The 19,098-nt window shown below is 45.3% G+C and overlaps 2 protein-coding genes across 10 annotated transcripts in view; one reads left to right on the top strand and one right to left on the bottom strand.

Moving 5' to 3' along the window:
- The window catches only part of Zmynd12 (zinc finger, MYND-type containing 12), a 32,871-nt gene extending 20,977 nt beyond the window's left edge, over positions 1 to 11,894 (bottom strand). For all 5 annotated transcript variants that reach the window (NM_001107970.2, NM_001436820.1, NM_001436819.1 and 2 more), the window contains 1 exon segment: positions 11,760 to 11,894. Coding sequence is in view for 4 of the 5 variants with exons in the window: in NM_001436820.1 (NP_001423749.1) it covers positions 11,760 to 11,869 (110 nt within the window). In the remaining variant the exon portion in view is untranslated.
- A 78-nt stretch (positions 11,895 to 11,972) lies between these two features.
- On the top strand, positions 11,973 to 15,822 carry Ppcs (phosphopantothenoylcysteine synthetase). 5 transcript variants are annotated; one of them, XM_087548307.1, is made up of 4 exons: positions 11,973 to 12,043; positions 12,139 to 12,323; positions 13,075 to 13,178; positions 15,079 to 15,822. In XM_087548307.1, the coding sequence occupies exons 3-4, from the start codon at positions 13,086 to 13,088 to the stop codon at positions 15,400 to 15,402; spliced, it is 417 nt and encodes a 138-aa protein (XP_087404433.1). In that variant the 5' UTR covers positions 11,973 to 12,043; positions 12,139 to 12,323; positions 13,075 to 13,085; the 3' UTR covers positions 15,403 to 15,822.
- Positions 15,823 to 19,098: the final 3,276 nt, after the last annotated feature.

The following is a 19,098-nucleotide window of genomic DNA, read 5'->3' as shown; positions in this document are numbered from 1 at the left end:
ACAAAAACACAGCGTCATCCTGACCTCCGCCTCCTCCCAGCTCTAAATTCCAGAAAAGTCAGCCCCACCCAAACCTGGCAGGAGCCTAAAGCCTTTTCTGAGAAGAAAACCTATTTTCTCTCACATCTGTACATGAATAAACACTGCACTGTGGCCAGGAAGGGGTGGCACACACCTTTAGTTCCATCACTCGGGAGGGAGAGGCAGGAGGATCTCTAGGAGTTCAAGGCCAACAGGGTCTACAGAGTGAGGTCTAGGACAGACATAGGAAAACCGTCTGAAGAAAAAAAGACAACAAATGCTGGAAATAAGTAGGAAAAACGAACCTTTTTATACTGCTGGTGGGGATGCAGACTAAGTGCTCCATGGTCACAAGCACTTGCTCTTACAGAGGACCTGGGTTTGATTCTCAACGAACAGTGACTTGCAACCATTCATAAGTACAGTTTCAGGGGGTCCCAACCCCCTCTCCTGAGCTCTGAGGACACCAGGCACACATGTTGTGCACAAACATACATGGGGGCGAAACAGTCTTACAATAAGATGAAATAACTAAGTATTTTAAACGTTTAATCTGGGCTGGAGAGATGGCTCAGCAGTTAAGAGCACTGACTGCTCTTCCAGAGGTCCTGAGTTCAATTCCCAGCAACCACATGGTGGCTCACAGCCGTCTGCATTGGGATCTGATGCTCTTCTGGTGTGTCTGAAAACAGCTGCAGTGTACTTATATGAATAAAAATAAATAAATCTCTAAAAAAGGTTTGTTTAAACACTTAATCTAGAAAGAGTACTTGGATGTGGCCCAGCTATACCATGTCTGGGCATACATCTGAAGGACTGATGTCCACGTGCCCACAAAGATTTGTGTACATCTATGTTTATTGCTCCATGATTTACAATAGGCAGGAAATGAATCCAGCCTAGATGCTCATTAACAGTCAAATAAATAAAGGAAATGTAGGATGTCTACACAGCAGAATTTCATTTAGCTGTAAAGAAAAATGAAATTATGACTTTCTAAGGAAAATAGATGGAACGGGAAACCATTACGTTAAAGGAAAACAAACTGCAATTTCTCAGACCTGTAATACACACACACACACACACACACACCATAAAAGTGGGACAGTGTGAAAGGAGAGGGGGGATATCTAAAGGGAAGGAATAACAACAGAGGGTGAGGAAAATGTATATCATGAAGCAGAAGGAAATGTATATCATGAAGTAGGGAAGGAAACCAGCAGGAAGGGAAGGGAGGGTGGAAGAGGGCAGTGGGTGATATGAAAAAGGAAAGTGTGTGTGTGTGTGTGTGTGTGTGTGTGTGTGTGTGTGTGTGTGTGCGCACGCGCACGCGCGCGTGTGTGTAATGTCACAATAAAATCCTTTTCTTTGTATGCTAACCAAAAAATTATTTAAACTGAACAAGTAAAAGCTGTTGGGTTTGGAGAGGGGACACATGAGGAGATCTTTTCTGTAGACACCTGCTCACGCATGTATGCTGTGGCCCCTCCGCTAAGAACAACAAAGAACACCTTCTATTGTTCTAGGGTCATCTGGGCACATCTGAGGACGGAAGCTGATGAATTTGAGACTTTTTCTTGGGAAAAGTAAAGGAATTTACCTATGATATGGGTCTAAGAAAGACTTCATAAACATACCTTTTTTCTAGTCAGTCTCGCAAAGAGTCCCACTAGTGATAGCTTCAGGCTTGCTGGGGGATGGGGCAAGCATTCACAGACTGCACTGGGCATGCTTTCTAGTCGCTGTGATGTGGGAGACACTTTTGAGTGTAACTACTTGACTCTGGAAATAAAATCTGTTTGATCATGTTAAAGTTGAGAAAGTAGCAATAAGTGAGGTGTTTAAAGGCCCAAAGCCAGCGTCTTTAGTGTTCTGGAAAGGACAGTGACGATTTGGTTTATAGATTTTGTTAAAATACATCTATTTCTGTTGGTTGTTTGACAAGGTGTCACTCTGTAGCCCAGATAGGAACTCACAATGCAGTTCGGGTTGGCCTTCAACTCATGGCAATTCTCCTGCCTCAGCCTGCAATGGTATGAGGGTTTAATGTCTACATCCTGCCCAGCTAACTCTTGTTAATGTCTGTGTTTGCAGCCATCCAAATGGATTTGACAGGGTTTCTCATGATGGTTTGGATTTATATTTCCCCAATGAATAACAAGCATCTTTTCCTGTGCTAATAGGCCATTTTTGTATTTTCCTTTGGAGAAAGGTTTATTTAAATCCTATGTTCCTTTAAAAAAAAGAAAGAACTGGATCGTTTTGCTGCTTTTAGGAATTTGTAATATATTCTGGATATAAGACATTTGTCAGATGTATGATTTTCTCCCATCCTATGGGTTTCTCCTCCCCTTCCTCCTCCTCATCCTCATCCTCCTTGTCCTCCTCCTCTTCCTTGTCCTCCTCCTCTTCCTCCTTGTCCTCCTCCTCCTCCTCCTTGTCCTCCTCCTCATCCTCCTTTTCCTTCCTTCTAAGCAATATTTATTTATTATTATTTTGAGACAGGGTCTCACTATATAACCCTTAACTGGCCTGGAAATCACTATGTAGATCAGGCTGACCTTGAACTCACAAAGAGCTGTCTGCCTCTGCCTACTAAGTGTTGGGATTGAAGGTATCAATTTGAATGAATGGAAGCTCTACATCACAAAACCCAGGTTAGAGTGAGGACTTTCTAATAAATCAATTCTGATACTCTAACTGCTTCCCTTTGTAGTATCAAAAGGTGTACCCCAAGCTGAGTGAAGAGAAGACTGGGGCTGAATTTCCTGGAGGAACCCTCCCCCCAAGTGAGGCAGCATGGAAGCCAGGTCTAGTCTGGAAGTGACTAGTGGTCAGCACACATGCTGTTTTTTCCTTACAAAGGAAGTCATCTTAACTCGCTGGGACTTCTCAAGGGGACAGAGGCCCAGATGGTTTCCTGGGGTAGAGAGCCCAGCAGCAGTGGGTCAGGAGGCACTCTGTGTGTGTGTGTGTGTGTGTGTGTGTGTGTGTGTGTGTTGCTTCCTTTTGGGTCCTTGGTATAAAGTTTCTAGCTCATGAGACAGTCTCTTGGGCACCGGTATCTGCTGCTGTTTTAATCTCTCAGTGGTTAAGTCCTCATGGTGAAAAGGAAGTTACCTCCATCGGTCATGGACACAGTGATGGGGAAGGAATGGTCAGTCCTGAAGAGTACCAGCCCAATCGCAGGTTCACAGAGCCTGGTGGAAAATGGGGTAGGGTTGTGCTCAACGGTGGCTACTTCTACAGAAGCAGAGTGGTACTCCTCAGACCACTTCTTTTTCACAGCTCCCAGATGTGGGTCAGGAGGGCGAGGCAGCCAGGTGACTGCTGCATTGTTTCTTCCATCCTTTATCCTGTTGTGGAGACCCCTGGCGACTGGGTTTCCAGACACTCGGCTTGTTTTTCTTGCTGGGACCAGTTCAGTTTCTGTGGCTTGGTGATGTATTTCTCCATTATGTGAGCTTGGTCACAGGCTTGGGATGACTGTGTCAACTACTGAAATCAGGTCCCACAGTGACTCCACTTTACCTGCGCCAGCCCTGGAGACCACCAGAGAGATCCCAAGACTGCCCTCATGTGGTCAGGCCTGACTACTCCCTCACCGTTAGCTCCCAGAACTGCACTCAGACAGCTCCTAGCTCTGTGCCCATGTTCTTTGCAGCACTTCCTCCCCCTTCTCCCCCTTTTTCAAAAGATTTGCTGGATATGGTGTTGCACCTTTAGTCCCAGAGGTAGGAGGATCTCTGAGTTTGAAGACAGTCTTGTCTACATACAGAGTTCCAGGACAGCAAGGGCTTGTCTTGGAAAACAAACAAGAAATTAAATTTTGACACGTCTATCTCACCTACTTTGGTTCTTCTGATGTTAAATTTGGCACTACACTGATTTGCGATTACGTTTCCTTCTAGCTTCCCACAGTCTCATGGCTAACATCTATGTTTTCCGGATACAGGGTGTTGTTGTTGTTGTTTGTTTGTTTTGAATGAGGGGGAAGGAAAGGATCTAAGTCTATCTATTCTACGTGAATATCTATTTGACTCAGTGCCATTTGTTAAAGGACCGTCTGTTCTCAGTGAACGTTTACGAGGGTTTCATAGCCTCTCTCTCCTGTACTGTCCTTAACACGGAAGCACTGTAGGGGCTGGAGAGGTGGCTCATCAGTTAGGAGCACTGGGTTCGATTCCCAGCACCCGCGTGGCAGCTCAAACTGTCTGTAATTCCAGTTCCAGTGGATTCATGACACCAGACATGCATGGAAGAAAAATACCCATAGCATAAAAGAAAATAAATCTTTAAAAACTGCGTGTAGCACAGTAGTAAGTTTTGAGATCTCTGTGTGAATTTCAGGGTCAGCCTGTCTAAGCTGGACTTTCAGATGAACTGCATTGCATCTATAGACATTTGGGGATTGCACCTATCTTAGTAATAAGTATGTCAATGTCTTTGATTTCTTTCAGCATTGTTTTGTTAGGCAGTCTGCTCTACAACTCAATTTATAGCACATGACTCCTCCCACCACCCCTAGAAGGTTATAAAGGTCGGGCCTTTCTTCTGTCTGGGTTACTGGTCAGAGACAGACCTCTGGACTGTTTAAGGATTTGGCCCAAAGAAGAAGGCTGGTTTAAGGCCACATCATATTTACATGTCTAATAGCATATTATTCCTGTCTAATGCTTTCCCTTCCACCTCAGGACCTTCTCGGTAGAGTAAGACTTATTTAAAGGGATCACGTCGGTTTTCTTTTTGGACTGACCAAATATCATCTTTTATGATATTTCAATGTATAAGTCACACACTTCCTTGACTAAGTTTTTCTCTAATATTTTATCCTGTTTTGAATAAGGTAACATCCTTAATTTCACTTTGAAATTGTTCATTGCTAGTTTATAGGAATACAACTACTTCTGCATATCCTGTAGTCCTGCTGTGTTCGTTGCTTAGTTGTGATTTTCTAAGTTCTTTATGGTTTCTGTGTTATAAGCCTGTTAGGATCCTCCAGGGCAAACCAGTATTTATTATAGAATTGGTCCATGTGATACTTGAGCATACGAGTTGCACAACGGGTGCTAGAGAGATGGCCCAACAGTTAAGAACAGTTGACGCTCTTCCAGAGGACACGAGATGGATTCCCAGAACCCATGCTGGGTGGCTCACAATCCCCTGTAACTCCAAGTGCAGAGAAATCTGATTCCTCTGTGCTCTGTGGACACCCGTTCTCGTGTGCCCCATCCCCAACACACACACAATTGAAAAAATAAATCTTTAAGACTTATAATGCGGGGTTGGGGATTTAGCTCAGTGGTAGAGCGCTTGCCTAGGAAGCGCAAGGCCCTGGGTTCGGTCCCCAGCTCCGAAAAAAAGAACCAAAAAAAAAAAAAAAAAAAAAAAAGACTTATAATGCTTCCTGAGTTGGAGAACCAGAAAAGCCAGAGCAGTGATTCAACTGAATCCAAAGGCTGAGACTAGAGGTCAGGGAAGCAGAAGAGGATCTACTTGCTTCAGGCCGAGAGCCCAAAGGTCTCAGAACCAGGAGGCTTATCGCCAAGGGCAGGAGAAGACGGATGCCCCAGCACACACGGAGCAGATTACCCCTGTGCCGTGCTGCTAGGTTCAGACCATCAGTGGAATGCAGGATAGGTACCCACTCTCCTTAGTGAGCATCCCCTTGACTCAGTCTACTAGGCCACATGCTCCTCTCTCCCGCAAACACACCCAAAAATAAGGTGTTTCAAGTATCCGGCATCCCTTACTTCAGTCAGGCTGACATATACAGTCGGCCACCATGATGAGGTCATGGCGTCTGTAAATGAGGTTGTGTCCTTTTCCAAGCTTGGCTGCCTTTCGTCATTGCCTTGCCTAGCTGCGCTCTGACTAGACCCCTCCCACAATATTGAAGGGTAGTGAAAGCAGCGTTTGGACTCACGGGCCTCATCCATGGAGAAGTTCGCAGTCTTCACAAGTGAGCATGATGTTAATTTCCTGTTGTTCTGGGTTTTTAGAAAACTTTGTATTGATTCTTTGTGAGTTTCCCATCATGCACCCCAGATCATCTCCCTGTCCCCTCATATCTACTCTTTGCCCTTGCAACCTTCTCTGCAAAACACAACACACAAACAACAAAAACAAAGGATAGAAAACGTCTCCTTGTGAAAGCTGCAGTGTGTCAGTGTGTCCCACATTACATCCCTCTGTCCACACATCTTCACTTGGAAATGCTCATGGCAATGAGTCACTGGTCTGCTTCTGAGACCTTAGGCTTCTACAACACCATCAATATTGGATCCTCATCGACACTCCTCCCAGTTATCCTGTTGCTGCCCTGTGTCATGGAGACCCTGCAGTTTCGGAACAGCAGGACTGGCCGCTTCATGCATCCCAGCCATTTGTAGATGATAGAGATTTTGGGGTGGGCCAATTCAGAGGCCTGGATCTGGGCCTAGGTGATAGCTGACCTGGCCAACCTTATCCAAACCACCAGGGTGAGCTCTCCAGCACTGCTTCAGCCATGCCAGCCAAAGCTGCCATAGGAAGGCGGCAGGTCAGCTCTCCTGCTCCCAAACCCTTGGGGTTGGCCTCAACTGCACCTGCACTCCAGAGCCAGCTCCTTGAGCTGCCTAGGCAAGGTGCAGGGCCCACTCTCCTGCTCTTGGGGCTGACTCAACTGTGCTTCCACCAGCTCTGCATTTTTTTTTTCTTTTTCTTTTTTTTTTCGGAGCTGGGGACCGAACCCAGGGCCTTGCGCTTGCTAGGCAAGCACTCTACCACTGAGCTAAATCCCCAACCCAGCTCTGCATTTTTTAAAACTCATTTTCTTTTAGTAAGTAGCAGGAATCCCCCCCCCCACCCGTTTACTGTGTTTATTATGATGCTGGATTTTAGCCAATGGTTTTTCTGCATCTAATGAGACATCATGTGTGTGTATTCTATTCTGTTAGTATGGTGTTTTTACACACACACACACACACACACACACACTCAACCTAAACTGAAATCCTAAAATAAATCCCAATTGCCCGTGATGTCTAATCCTTTGTATGTGCTGCCAGGTTTGGTTTGCTGAAACTTTGACAACTTTTATGTCTGTATTCGTTTGGGATATTATTCTGTAATTTTGTGACGCTTTATTTACCTTTATTACTGGGACATTGTGTGTCTTATAGAGTGAGTTAGGAATTATTTATTCCTCTTTTTAACAAATTAGAGAATCTGTGTTCATTTTCCTTTAAAGGAGAAAGAATACAGCAGCCTGTGTTGTCTGGTTTTGGTCTTCCATCACTTGTTTTAGATCTAGTCAGACGTTTCCTATGTCAGTTTGGTTGCTTTTCAGGGGTGTGTCTGATTTTCACCTGGGTTATCTAATTTCTTGATATACAGGCATCCAGAATGTTGTTATAATTTCCCTTATTTCTGCGAGGCTGGCAATAATGGACCGACTTCATTTCTGACTTTAGTAATTTGAATCTTCTTTTTCCAAACATTCTAGCTAAAGGTTTGTCAGTTTTTTTTTTTTTCGAGGAACTGATGTCTGTTTATCCTTTCTACAATTTTTCCTCTTCTCCATTCCCTTCACCTCTGCTCCTTCTCCTAGCGTGTCTACATCTAATGAAGAGCCATTCGTGAACGGGTTAAAGAATATATTTTTTGTTCTTTGTAGGTTAGTATGGAATACTAGGTTACTGATGTGAGGTCTTTTCTAGTGTGTACATTAACAGCTGTAAATCCATGGGAACTATGAATTCAATGATACCCTAGAAGTATGGTTTCAGTGTGTTGTTGTTTCCATCTCATTTATTTCAAAGCATTTTTCAGTCTCCCTTCAACCCACTGGATTTTAAAGAGTGTGTTATTTTGGCCTGATTGTAAACTTACCGATTTTCCTTCTGTTGCTGGTTATTGATTTCATTGTACCATAACCAAACCTACCTTCTGTGATTTTATTCCTTCCATATTTATGACCTAACACATCGAGAACGTTTTATGTGCACTGGATGCACACTCTGTTCTACAGATTTGGCTGGGCCTAGTTAATTTACAGTATTGCCCAAGTCTTACATTTCCTTAGGCATCTCCTGCCTAGTTGTTCCACTCACTACTGAAAGGGGACGAACAATGCTTCCAACTACTGTTGCCCCGCTGACTATTTGCCCCTTGCCTCTGTCAGCTGCAGCTCTGTGCATTCTGAGGCTCTGGTTATAAATACACTTACTGGCTTTTGCACTTCTACTGCTAATGACCCATTTCCACATAAGCACAAGACATTTATGGGCTCTAATACACAGTATGCATATTACAAAACAGGTAACTATAATCTAGGGGAAAGGTTGCCAGTGTGTCTCTTCCAGACAAGAGCTACTATGTTTCAGGAGCTCCAAGGTCTCAGGTGCAGTAACTCAAGCACCCGGATGCAGCACAAAAGCAGCCATGGGAACTACATGGCTGCAGCCACCACTCTCTCTCCTTCCTCCTCTTCAAATAACAGAAACACGGTAGAGTATTTTCTTTACAAACCATACTATTACCATAGAAGTGGTAGAATGTGTTTTAAGGGCCTTGTTGTTTTGTTTTATTTTAATGGTGGGGGTGAATTAGAGAATTACTGAAAACAGATCAACAGAAACAGTTCACTGGGATTCAGAAACAGTCACGTTCCACAGCAGAGGGACAGACAGGCTGAGTCCCTGCCAACAATGGAAAAGGTAATGTATCCAACTTCCTGACCTTTGTTCCACTGACGGTAACTGATAAAGTTTGCCTTTCTAAATAAACAACTTTCTTCATACATCTCTGGGTGCCATGCATGTTGAGCTGTCTCACCCTAACATTCGCCACAGTCTGGGATATAAAGGAAGAGCTGGGATCACGATTCAGCCATTTATGAGACAGACATGGTTTATTCAGGGTCTATTGACCTCCATCTGGATGCCCTATGCAAGGCACACATTCTACCATCCACTGAAGCTTCTCGTTCTTTTCCCTTCCTTCTTCCTTTCACTTCCTCCCTCCTTCCCTTTCTTACTGAGACAATTCACACTGTAGCCCAGGCTTGCCTTGAACTCTTAGCTCATGCTGTCCCTGGATTTACTGTGATCCGCCTTCCTGCCTTTCGCTCCAATGTGCGGGAATTATAGGCGTGAATCACCACACCCAGTTTCCTATCACTTCTTATCATCAAATACCGCCTGACAGTTTCTTCCTGCTGGCCAGTGAGGGCTGTTAAGCTTGTATCACATTCAATTAAAGGGAAAATACTGCAAATTACTATTCTCTATATGCTGTGATCTACTGTAAACCAAGGGTCCTCTCATCTACTCCTAATGCTTCTATGTATACGTTTATAAAATTATCCTTCTTAAAAATGTTTAGTTCCCACTAAGCCTTATGACCTGGGCTCGAACCCACATGCTGAAGCAGAGAACTGAGGAGGGAATCTTTTGTCCAATGTGTGAAAGCTTCTGCAAAAGGCTACTGGGCGGGGTTGGGGATTTAGCTCAGTGGTAGAGCTCTTGCCTAGCAAGCGCAAGGCCCTGGGTTTGGTCCCCAGCTCCGAAAAAAAGAAGAAAAAAAAAAAAGGCTATTGGGCTATGAGCTGAGGCAGGGAGTAGGGAGGTAAAGATTCTGATACAGATAGAGGATTTTTGGGATAGTCAGGAGCTGGAAGGAGATTCACCCAGGAATGCTGATAGAGACAGAAGCATAAAACTGAAGGAGAGGTAACTTGTCATGTGGCACTCAGAGAACAGAATGAATAGGATTTTGAGATATGAGCTAGTTGGGGAACAGAGCCAAAGTTATTGACGTAGGCATTTCTTCATATATAATTCATTCTCAGAGTCATTATTTCTGGGAGCAAAAAAGGTGGCGGTAAAGCCTGCAGCTACAGAGAACTCACTCCTGAAAGTTGTCTTTTGACTTGTGCACACACACGCGCACACACACACGCCAACACAAATAAATGTCCTGTTTTTTAATGACCTGTCACCCAGGAACATAGTCACAATTCAATTCATAGTTTATAACATAAATAAATATTCAGAAGCAAATAGTAGGACTTTCACAAAAAACGTCAGGCTGCTTTACTGAGCCGTGGAATGATGGACTCTAGCCCATGGCCACTTGCCAAGACTGAGGACAGATGTATCACGCACAACATGGAGGAAGGGTACCTGGGACACTCTGAGAAAGGAAGGGTCACTGCATGACCAATGGCCTCTGCTCTGGTGAGTCAGGGTCTACTCTCCTGTGCACCACACTGCTGCTGCCTGCCAACCTCACTAACGCAGGCATCACACCAACTGAAGGCCACCCATACGGGCTTGCAAGGAATACATTCCAAATCCCTACCCCTTGTCTCACTGCCTAGCCCAAACCTGCATCTTTCTCGGTTTAAACTCTTCCTCCTAACCAATCAGACTTGTAAACTGTTTTTCACTCAACTCATAGGAAGAAATGCATCTTCTGCATATACATTACTTAGTATAAATGCAGGTTGTGAGTTACTCACGGCACCCCTGTGGGAAATGTGGAACTCACTGGCTGCCCCCCATGGCTTTCTTTCCCACTTAGCCTTCAGCCAAGGTCTTTCCTCCCTTGTCCAAACCAGTTCTGTATGGCTAGAAAGACCAACCCTTCTTCTCTCTGTCTTCACATAGCAGGGCCATACTGGCCTCTCAATACTCAACACAAACATTATTTCGTCCTTTTTAGATACTACCCCAGTCACCATGTTACCCTCCTCAGAAGTCTCAGGCCTTAGGAGTGACAGTATTTAGCATGTACAGTGAATAATAAAAGCTTTTAAAAATACAAGTCAGTTGGCTATGAGTTAAGTTTGGAAGGCCAACATCCTGGTTTTGCGAGGCCCAAAACAGAGTCTAGGGAGGGGGATGTGATTTAGTTTGTCTGGTATGCACGGTGCCTGGGGTTCTATCTCTAGTACTATACCAATCAGGTATGGCAACACACACTTGTCACCCTAGCCCTTGAGGGGTGTTGGTACGATGTTCAAAAGTTCAATCCTTAGCTTACATAGTGAGTTTGAGACCAACTACATGAAACCCTGTCTTATATGTTAATATGAATACACATAAAACCCTCTCGTTTTGAATTACTACCTCCCCTACACTCAAACTCCCTTAGCTGTGTGCACTGGCCAATTCGTCTTCTTTCCCGTCCTGAAGGACACAGGTCTTTCCTACTTAAGAGCCCTACCTGTGCCCTTTCTAGGGCAGGAACACTGGCTTTTTTTTTTTTTTTTTGAAGCTGAGGACTGAACCCAGGGCCTTGCGCTTGCTAGGCAAGCGCTCTACCACTGAGCTAAATCCCCAACCCCAAGAACACTGGTTCTTTAGCTCCTTATCTTCAGACCAACCGTCAACCCTCAGAGACGTTGTCTGCCCAATTTCTCCTCCCATTTCCTTTAACTTTCCATTTCTCCCTGAAATGATCATATGTGTATTTCTCTGTCTTCCGAGCTCTGCCTGAGCTTTGAGGGGACAGATCTACAGCACCTGGAACAGTTTGCAACATGGCAGCAGTAGGAGGCCTGCAAAACATCAGGTGAAAAACCAGCAGATTGGGAGAAGACGCAGAAGTCTTAGACACGCGTCTTCAAGCCCACTCAGAACTTGTGGGGTCGTTGGCAGAAAAGGCCACATACAACAGACACACAAGGCCGGACCCATGGTTGGGAGACAGGGAGGGCGCAGAGGCACCAGGCCCCATGTTCCAGGGCCTACCAGTAATAAGTGACTGTACAGGCCGTGCACATCCGCTCAGCCGGGGCTTCGCACACCTCACAGCAGAGCCGGCGCCCCTTGGGCACCGCCAGCGGGTAGATCACGTTCATGGTGTGGCCAGCGGCGTCAGTCTCTAGGACGGTTGCCTGGCTAGCACTCGCAAGTCAGAGGTGTCACGTGACAACCACGGGCCAGCCCGGAAGTCAGGATTTCAAGGGCAAGGGGAGGGGCGGGACTAACAGCGGCAAGTGGGGAGGGGAGAGCACAAACTCCGCATCTCAAAGGTTAAATGGCCAGAACTTGATTGCAATGTAGCCCGAGATTCGGGAGAGCTATATGGTGGCCGGTATAGGTAAAAAATAACCATTTCGTTTTCCAGACTAGGAAACCCACATGAAGTATAATTTTTCTGGATTTTCGAGAAAGGTTCTTCTTCTCGATCCTCTTCGACTGGCTCTGACAGAACAGCCAAGCATTTCAAGCCTTGGCGAGGTCAAGACTTAGTGGCGGACATAGGAAAGGGAATAGGGACACAGTCACTATTTGCGGCTGCGCGCAGCTCAGGTATCCGGAAGGGGGCGTGGCGCCAGCGGCCCGGCGTGCCGGGGCGCTGTGTGTTTCCAGCGTGGGGTGACTACGGTGCAGATGGCGGAAATGGACCTGGTGGCTGAGTTGCCGCGTCCCGAGGGTGCTGCGCGCTGGGCCGAGGTTATGGCTCGCTTTGCGGCCAGGCTGGGCGAGCAGGGCCGGCGGGTGGTGCTGGTCACGTCTGGAGGCACTAAGGTTCCTCTGGAAGCGCGAGCCGTGCGCTTTCTGGACAACTTCAGCAGCGGGCGACGCGGGGCAGCGTCGGCGGAGGTCTTCCTGGCTGCCGGCTATGGGGTCTTGTTCTTGTACCGAGCACGCTCGGCCTTCCCCTACGCCCACCGCTTCCCGCCCCAGGCCTGGCTGTCAGCCCTTCGGCCTTCTGGCCCAGCTCAATCGGGCAAGCTGAGTCTGGAGGCCGAAGAGAATGCACTCCCAGGCTTTGCTGCAGCGTTGCAGAGCTACCAAGAGGCAGCTGCTGCCGGCACCTTCCTGGCTGTAGAGTTTACCACTTTGGCGGATTACCTGCATCTGCTGCAGGCTGCGGCCCTGGCTCTCAATCCATTAGGTGAATGCTCTAAGAAATTCAAAGGTTTCTTGGCTGTAGAGCCATTCTCCCTAGCCTCTTTTCCCTCATGCTTGCTGCCTACCCCACAGCAGAGGAACCCGAGTTAAAAAGAAAAGATCCCATGCCCTTCCCCGATTTCTTATACTCCGTTTTTCTTCACAGGCTCTTCTGCGATGTTTTACCTGGCCGCGGCAGTGTCAGATTTCTATATTCCTGTCTCTGAAATGCCTGAACACAAGATCCACTCATCTGGTGGCCCACTGCAGGTGATGGGCTCTTCTCTTCCACAGATCTGACCCCCTAAAACCAATCTTGGGTTACTTTCCTCTTGATCTGGATGGCCTTTCATCATTCTGTGTGAGCTAGGCACTGGGAATACAGAGATGAATAAGACCCTGCTCTCCCTCAAGGACCTCACAATCTAGCGAGGGCCTGCACACCAGCCATAATCACAGATCAGAATGATAAACGCTGTAGTGGAGGTATGTAAAGTGCAGTCAGATCCCGGGGTAGTGAGATGGGGGAGTCCGGGGTGACGGAGATGACTCATCAAAAGATGGGCAGAGGGCATGATCAAGTGGGGAAGGTGGAGTTTGCAATTGGGTAATGTTCTGGGAACCAAAGTGCTTTGGTAAGGCTGAAGAGGCAGCTTGCCTGCTTGTATTCAAAACCTTTGCATTCCTTAAGACCCTTGGACTTTATCCTGAGGAGGCCGGAGACACACAGGTAGAAGAAAAAGACAATAGTTGTTTGGATGCAGACGCACCATCCATTAATTGCGACCCTCCAGCAGAAGTAAAAGGGTTTTTTGTTTTTGTTTTTTTAAAGAAAATCCTAACATTCTGGAGCTAGGAAGTAGAAGGATAAATGGGGATGATTGTAATTTCAGGGAGAGGAATGGAAGGATAGTGTCGCTGCTAAGGATTGAAGGTGATTTGGTGTCTGGGAACCTGAGGGAATCATAGACATTTGTTGGCTGATGTGAGCAGTGTTTATCAATGAAACTGTACTGTACGAGGTGCACCTTTGGGATTGTTAAGTCACGCATTCCAGAGCACCTTACGTGAACCAAGTGTTACTGAGGAAGAGAAGTACACCGGTAGTTGCTGGCACTGCTTTCAGTCTGCAAGGGATTCCTGACGCACACAGGGGGTAAATGCCAAGAAGAGAGGTCAAGTAGGAGCTTGTGTGTGCGTCTTGTCACACTTGCAGACAGAACTCATACTCTTTAAAAATACTTTTAAAGATCTCCAGTTTATCCCTTTTTTTTTTTTGCCTTGAAAAATATCCAGAATGTCGTAGTGTCCCCCCTTTGGTTGTATAAAGTTAGGAAACGGCAGGAACTTTAAGCAAATGAAGACCAATTCAGTCTTGTCCTCAGTACTCTAGTGATTGTATTAATACTTTTAGTTAATAAATAAAAAGAAACGTAAGTAGAAATCAGCAGCCACACCCACCGGCGTGTGACTTATTTTAGACGGAGAGGTTTAAAACCCAGTATTACTGGACTCCTGCCAAAGGAATATTTTCATGAACAGATTATAGTTATCTTCAGATTTGCTTTAAAAAAAAAAATAGTTGGGGATTTAGCTCAGTGGTAGAGCGCTTGCCTAGCAAGCGCAAGGCCCTGGGTTCGGTCCCCAGCTCCGAAAAAAAGAAAAAAAAAAAAAGAGATGAATATAAATACATAAAAAAGAGATAAAATACAATGTATAAGATTCTCAAAGACTGAAAAATATTGAAATGAGTTCAAGGAAGTGCCGGGCACAGTGGCAGCTCACACCTCTAACCCAGGACTCTGGAGACTGGCAGGCAGATCTGAATTTGAAGCCAACCTGGTCCATATACCAAACTCTAGGTCAGCCAGGGACACTGGGACACTGTCTTTAAAACTAGTCAAATGAAGGGGAATGTTTGAGAATTTAATGAAAATGGCAGAGCAGTACAGGTTCAGAAAACATACTTTGCAGCAAAATGGATGTCCAGGCTTCGATATGAACCTAAACAAACCTACAGAACCCAGTCTTTGGCATTTAGCCTTGGGCTGCAAGAACTTTGCAAACTGTAAGAAAGCCCACTTACCTTAGGCAAAAGTCAGCCCTTGACTTTAGACCCCTGGGGGGACAGCTAGTGTTGACTTACTGAACTTTGCTTTTTCTGGTACAGATAACAATGAAGATGGTGCCGAAGATGCTCTCTCCTCTGGTTAAGGACTGGGCTCCCAAAGCATTTATAGTTTCGTTCAAGCTGGAGACAGACCCGGACATTATCATTAGTCGGGCTCGGAATGCTCTGGAAGTTTACCAGCATCAAGTAGTGGTGGCCAATATCCTGGAGTCAATAAAGTCCTTTGTGATTATTGTAACCAAAGACTCAGAGACAAAGTTACTGCTGTCTGAGGACGAGGTAGCAAGAGGCATGGTGATAGAAGAGAAGATCGTAGACGACCTTCGGTCTCGACACACAGCGTTTATATGTGACAGAAACTGAAGGGATGCTCCCCTAGGGTTAAAAGCCGGGTTCTCACCACTGATGTGAACTAAAGTTAATCCTTTGTTAAGGATAAACACAGTGAAGAAGTGGCAAAAAACAGTGTGCGGGCAAAGGCCTGTGAAACACTGGACACCTTGATCTGGAAAGTGAACAAGATTCACAAAGACTGTGTGATTGCGTGTTCTGCAGAGCAGACGGGACTGGAGCTGCTGTCTGTCAGCCTGCTGTACAGTAGAAAGATCGTAGGCGCATGAATGGTCATGCTCTGAAGAAGTACTTATCGAGTGCCTACCCTTTGCCAGGGCCTTTGTGCGCTGTGAGGGTCTGAAAGATGAGTGAGCGTTGTCTCGTTTGGGACCTGGATGTACAAAAATGTATGTGCAATAAAGTGTGTGCCCATAAAGGGACACTTGGGAAGGGTGGGTTTCTGGGTTTTTTTTGTTACTGTTTTTCCTCTTAAGACTGAGTTACTTTATGTGTTTGAGTGTTTCTGCTTGCATGTATGTTTATACACCATGGCTATGCAGTACCTTTGGAGGCTGGAAGAGGGAGTCAGATCCTCTGGAACTGGAGTTTGAGAGGTTGTGAGCCTCCATGTGGGTGCTAGGAATCAGACCTGGGTCTTATAAAAAGAAGTATGTTTACTAAAACAGGAATGGGGCAGATACTACCCTAAAGATAGTCTGTAGATCACAGACCTCTCTACATCCGCTCTTTGCCTCTTGTCCTAGATTTATTCCACAGTTAAACAACACTTTTCACATATTTTAGAACTGTTCTTCAGGTAAATAACCAGCCTTCCACTTGGGCCCTGGCAGGAGCTAAGTGATTGCTTCTGCCCTGAGGGAGCTGTACAGTGTGATAACGTGTGGGTTTGGATAGCCAGCTGGGATTCACCGAGTTCCATGAGTGAAGCCCTTGACTTGATCTCAGTTTACGCGCATCTACAGTGTAGAGTAAAGTAATGCGAAGATAGAGTATTGGTCTCACATCTGGCCCTTTATACTCACTACACTGGTGCAGTTACCATTTTTCTCGGTGGATCAGGCCAACACATTGATCACTGAGTCCCTGAGAAACTTAGAAGTTCTCACTAACCTGTTTTGGAGTAAGAGTGTATACCTAGTGCAGAAAACTCTCCAGTAAGGAAGCCATAAGATAGTCCTGAACACGGTTGGTTGGGTGTGTGTGCCGGGGGTGCTATTATTAATTATGTAGAAGTAGGTTTCTACACAAGCTTTGATTAGGGTCCGGTGATAAATTTCAGTGGTTGAGCACTTGGCTAGCATGTGCAGGCCTTGGGTATGATCCAGAGCAATGGAAAAAACTGGCTTACAGTACAACTCACAGTGTGACTTGTCATGGAGTTGGAAGGGTAGCCTGGTAAGGCATACAGAGACTTTCAATTATGACATAAACAGAAGTGGCAGGATAAGTAGAAACAATGAAATCTGGAAGTGTGGCGCCCAGGAGTGAAAACGGTCTCTTGGAGCACACAGTTGAGATGAACTTTGGTCTAGTTGGCAAAACTTCCAAGACAACAACAGGCTTCGCCACTGGTACAGTGCTGTAAAAGATTGACTTTCCTCTGCACGAAGAGCCTTGGCTGTGACTCCTCTGTACAGGGGGATCTGTGCTGTTAGAACAAGGTGATCTTCCCAATTATGTTCATGAGGGATCCACTCCAGATTGTTTTATTAAAGTCCTGAGAATCACTACCTTGTTTATACACTCACTAACTTTTTCCTCTCCGTTTATAGTTTGTTCTGAAATTTTAAAAACAGTATTTACCCAGGTAGAAGTTCCAGGGGTCTGTGTATCTGTGTGTGTTTTAGCAGGTAGGAATGCTTGCGAGGGCAAACAAGGCATTTGATCTAGATTGGAGGACCAAGGAACCTTTCCTATGGAGGTGGTGCTGCTGAAACTAGTTGGTGGGAGTGAGTTGTGATGGAAATGAACATTTTAGATCAGAGGGGGGAAGCACTTTTAAGGCCAAGGAAGAACTAATAGAAAATAGGAGATGCTATTCTGAGGAGGGACCCCAGATGATCCAGGAGGAGGGGCTCGCAGCTAGAGTAAGACCAAAAAATGTAAGTGGTGTTTTGGATACCAGCAAAGCAAAAGCTTCCAAAAAGAGAGCCTCCAAAATCCCAGCTTTGACAAGCACCTGGGATCTTGCAAAAAGAACATCTGAAGATTTAAGCTGAGCCTGTGTTAAAATGTATTATTAAAAATTCTTTGAGGGGTTGGGGATTTAGCTCAGTGGTAGAGCGCTTGCCTAGCAAGCGCAAGGCCCTGGGTTCGGTTCCCAGCTCAAAAAAAAAAAAAAAAAATTCTTTGGGGGCTGAAAGCAGAAGACACAGTTACTAGTATTTGCTGCTCTTGAAGAGAAACAAAGATGCATTCCCAGCACCCACAGAACTCCCAATGACTAATTCTAGTTCCAGGAGATTTGGTGTCCTCTTTTGGCCTCCTTGGGCTCTAGCATGCAGTGGTGCACATTAACTTATCAAGGTAAACCTACAGGTACAGAAATCATTTTAAAAATATTTATTTTGCATTATATAAGAAGCCAAACAGATTTGTCAATGCTAAGTCAATGCTAAGTAAGGCTTTTTTTTTTTTTTTTTTTCCTTTTTTTCGGAGCTGGGGACCAAACCCAGGGCCTTGTGTTTGCTAGGCAAGCGCTCTACCACTGAGCTAAATCCCCAACTCCAAGTAAGGCTTTCTTAAGGGTTCCAGCCTTCACAGTAATTCTAGTCAAGCTTTATTAAAACAATCTGATCTGGAGAGATGGCTCAGCGGTTAAGAGCACTGACTGCTCTTCCAGAGGTCCTGAGTTCAAATCCCAGCAACCACATGGTGGCTCACAACCATCTATAATGGAATCTGATCCCCTCTTCTGGTGTGTCTGCAGACAGACAGCAACAGTGTACTCACATAAAATAAATAAGAATCTTTAAAAAAAAAAAAAAAGGACCAGACTGAGCATCACAAGACTTAGTCTATAAAAAAATAAAACAATCAGAAGTGGATCCCTCATGAACATAATCGTGAAGATCTCCTCGTTCTAGCAGCACAGATCCCCCTGTACAGATGAGTCACAGCCAAGGCTCTTCGTGCAGAGGAAAGTCAATCTTTTACAGCACTGTACCAGGGCGAAGCCTGTTGTTGTCTTGGAAGTTTTGCCAACTAGACCTAAAGTTCATCTCAACTGTGTGCTCCAAATGACATGGTAATTCATGTCACAGTGATTAGCGGGGTCCAAAAGTGTGAAAATTTACCATAGTTATTCCAGTTGTTACGACGAATTCTGGCCCTAAATTGAGAGCTGCTGACATGGACAGTATCCGCCTTTTTCTTTCTTTCTTTTTTTTTTTTTTTTTTTTTTTTGGTTCTTTTTTTTCGGAGCTGGGGACCGAACCCAGGGCCTTGCGCTTCCTAGGCAAGCGCTCTACCACTGAGCTAAATCCCCAACCCCCTTTCTTTCTTTTTTTAAAGGCAAAGTTTCATTCTATAGCCTAGGGGGCACGGACTGGAATTTACTGTATAACACTAACTGCCTCCAAACTCAATTCTATCTCACCCTCCTATTGTGAACTCTCACATCCAATTTTTGAAGTCACTTACAGAAAAACAAATTATAAGGAGACAGGTAGAGCTTGGAGGGAAGCAACTCGAGAAATAGAACCC

The sequence above is a fragment of the Rattus norvegicus genome, chromosome 5 (assembly GCF_021556685.1).
Source record: "Rattus norvegicus strain SHRSP/BbbUtx chromosome 5, alternate assembly SHRSP_T2T, whole genome shotgun sequence".
In the NCBI taxonomy this organism is placed as follows: Eukaryota; Metazoa; Chordata; class Mammalia; order Rodentia; family Muridae; genus Rattus; species Rattus norvegicus.
This window is presented reverse-complemented; position numbering and strand designations above follow the sequence as displayed.